Genomic DNA, 1,557 nt, shown 5'->3' with positions numbered 1-1,557 from the left:
TACAGCAGATATTACACATTCACCTCTTTTATTGTGATATGAAGTCGTGTATCTTTGAAAAGAACATGTAAAAATCATTTCTTGGTGAAAGTTAAGGATTTCAGAAACAGAGAGGATTTTTCCAAGGGCCTCCACTGCTCACTTTTGTTTGGCTTCTGGTATCCCCAACATTGTTCTTGAACTTTATCTCTGAGCAGTTTTGTCTTCCTGGCTTCGCTTTTCCTCATCCCAGTGGACCTCAAGGGCTGCTTTGCTTCTTTGGTGCCAAGTGCCCTTTAACGTACTTGGAATCTTCTTAACTTTTATTCTGAGCAGGTCCACTGGGATGCACACACTTGCATACAGAATGGTATTTGCCACCATCACTTTGTAGCTGCCTTTTAATGTAGTTCCTGTACTACATTCTGCCAGCACTAGGAGTATTAAAATTTTAAAGTGCTCTGAAACTGAAAGGAGGGGCAGGAGGAATTGTAACTCTATCATAGTACAGGATCTTGTTTCTTTCCAGTGTGCTTATTATCTTCTAGAATATGCAGATTCTAGGGAGGGGTTGTGGCAGAGTAATTATGCACCTAAGGGTTGAACAAGAGCCAAGAACAGAAAGGTGGAGAACTGTAGCACGCTGGACATAAACTGGCTTAAGTCTTAGTGTTGGTCTTTCCACTGTGACTTCTTGAGTCTTATGACAGCTTTTCCAACTTCCTTTCACACCTCTCTCCTGCTTTTACTGAATTTTACCCACATTGGCTGCCTTAAGGTTCCTTGGCTGTTCTAAACACTTTCTTTCTGCATGAGGGTGTTTTCCAATGTTCTCTCTACTTGGGTCACTTCTACATTTTTTCTGGCTGGCTCTCATCCTTTAGGTGTTTACTTAAGTGACATCTTCAGAAAAGCCTTTCCTGGCCTCCCAGTCTAATGATGGCCTCATGGCACCAGGTTCTTCTTTCTAACATTTAGTGTAGTTTGTAATTATTTATTTATATGCATGTTTAATGAAAGTCTTTTCACATTTATAAACCCATTGTACACACACATTAAATGTTGGCAAGGGAATAAATGAAAGTCTCATGTGACTCAACTAGATTCTTTCATGGTCTTCCCTGTAACTGTGCTGATTGGTTGTGGTTGTTAGATTGCATGTCCTGATGTGCTTCCACAGAAGATGGTACCACCTGGAGCAGTGCAAGAGTCCTTCAGTCACCAGCCCCTGTCTGTAGACACCCAGCCTGGACAAGAGCCACAGAAGCCTCATCTCCTGGAGGAAAATGGTGAGGCTCAGTGATTCAGTGGGACAGATGTGGATAGCGAGTGGGTGTCCTGGTCACATGGCAGGCACCATCTGCAAGAAAGTGATGGGAGATAGGGAAGGGCAAGGGACCCAGAGCTGAGTCCCTGTTGTTAAGAGAGAGGTCAGTTGATAGCTTGGATGGCTGGGAACTACACAAGTTTTATTCAAAAACTATAATGTCGGTAACGACAGTTCTAAGTATGGGTACTGTTAAAGTATCTACAGATTCTTCTATAGAAGTATTACAATCCTCTTAAAACAGTTTTTCA

At 42.2% G+C, this 1,557-nt stretch overlaps 1 protein-coding gene across 1 annotated transcript in view; it reads left to right on the top strand.

Moving 5' to 3' along the window:
* ZKSCAN5 (zinc finger with KRAB and SCAN domains 5) overlaps positions 1-1,557 on the top strand; it is a 19,045-nt gene that overhangs the window by 3,037 nt on the left and 14,451 nt on the right. Inside the window, exon 2 of the mRNA XM_012810785.2 lies at positions 1,133-1,268. Within this exon, the coding sequence (XP_012666239.1) occupies positions 1,133-1,268 (136 nt within the window). The remainder of the gene's footprint in view (positions 1-1,132; positions 1,269-1,557) is intronic.

This window comes from Otolemur garnettii, unplaced genomic scaffold (genome assembly GCF_000181295.1).
Source record: "Otolemur garnettii isolate 467f Iridium unplaced genomic scaffold, OtoGar3 scaffold00142, whole genome shotgun sequence".
NCBI lineage: Eukaryota > Metazoa > Chordata > Mammalia > Primates > Galagidae > Otolemur > Otolemur garnettii.
The sequence above is the reverse complement of the archived record's forward strand: the minus strand, read 5'-3'. Positions and strand labels throughout refer to the sequence as shown.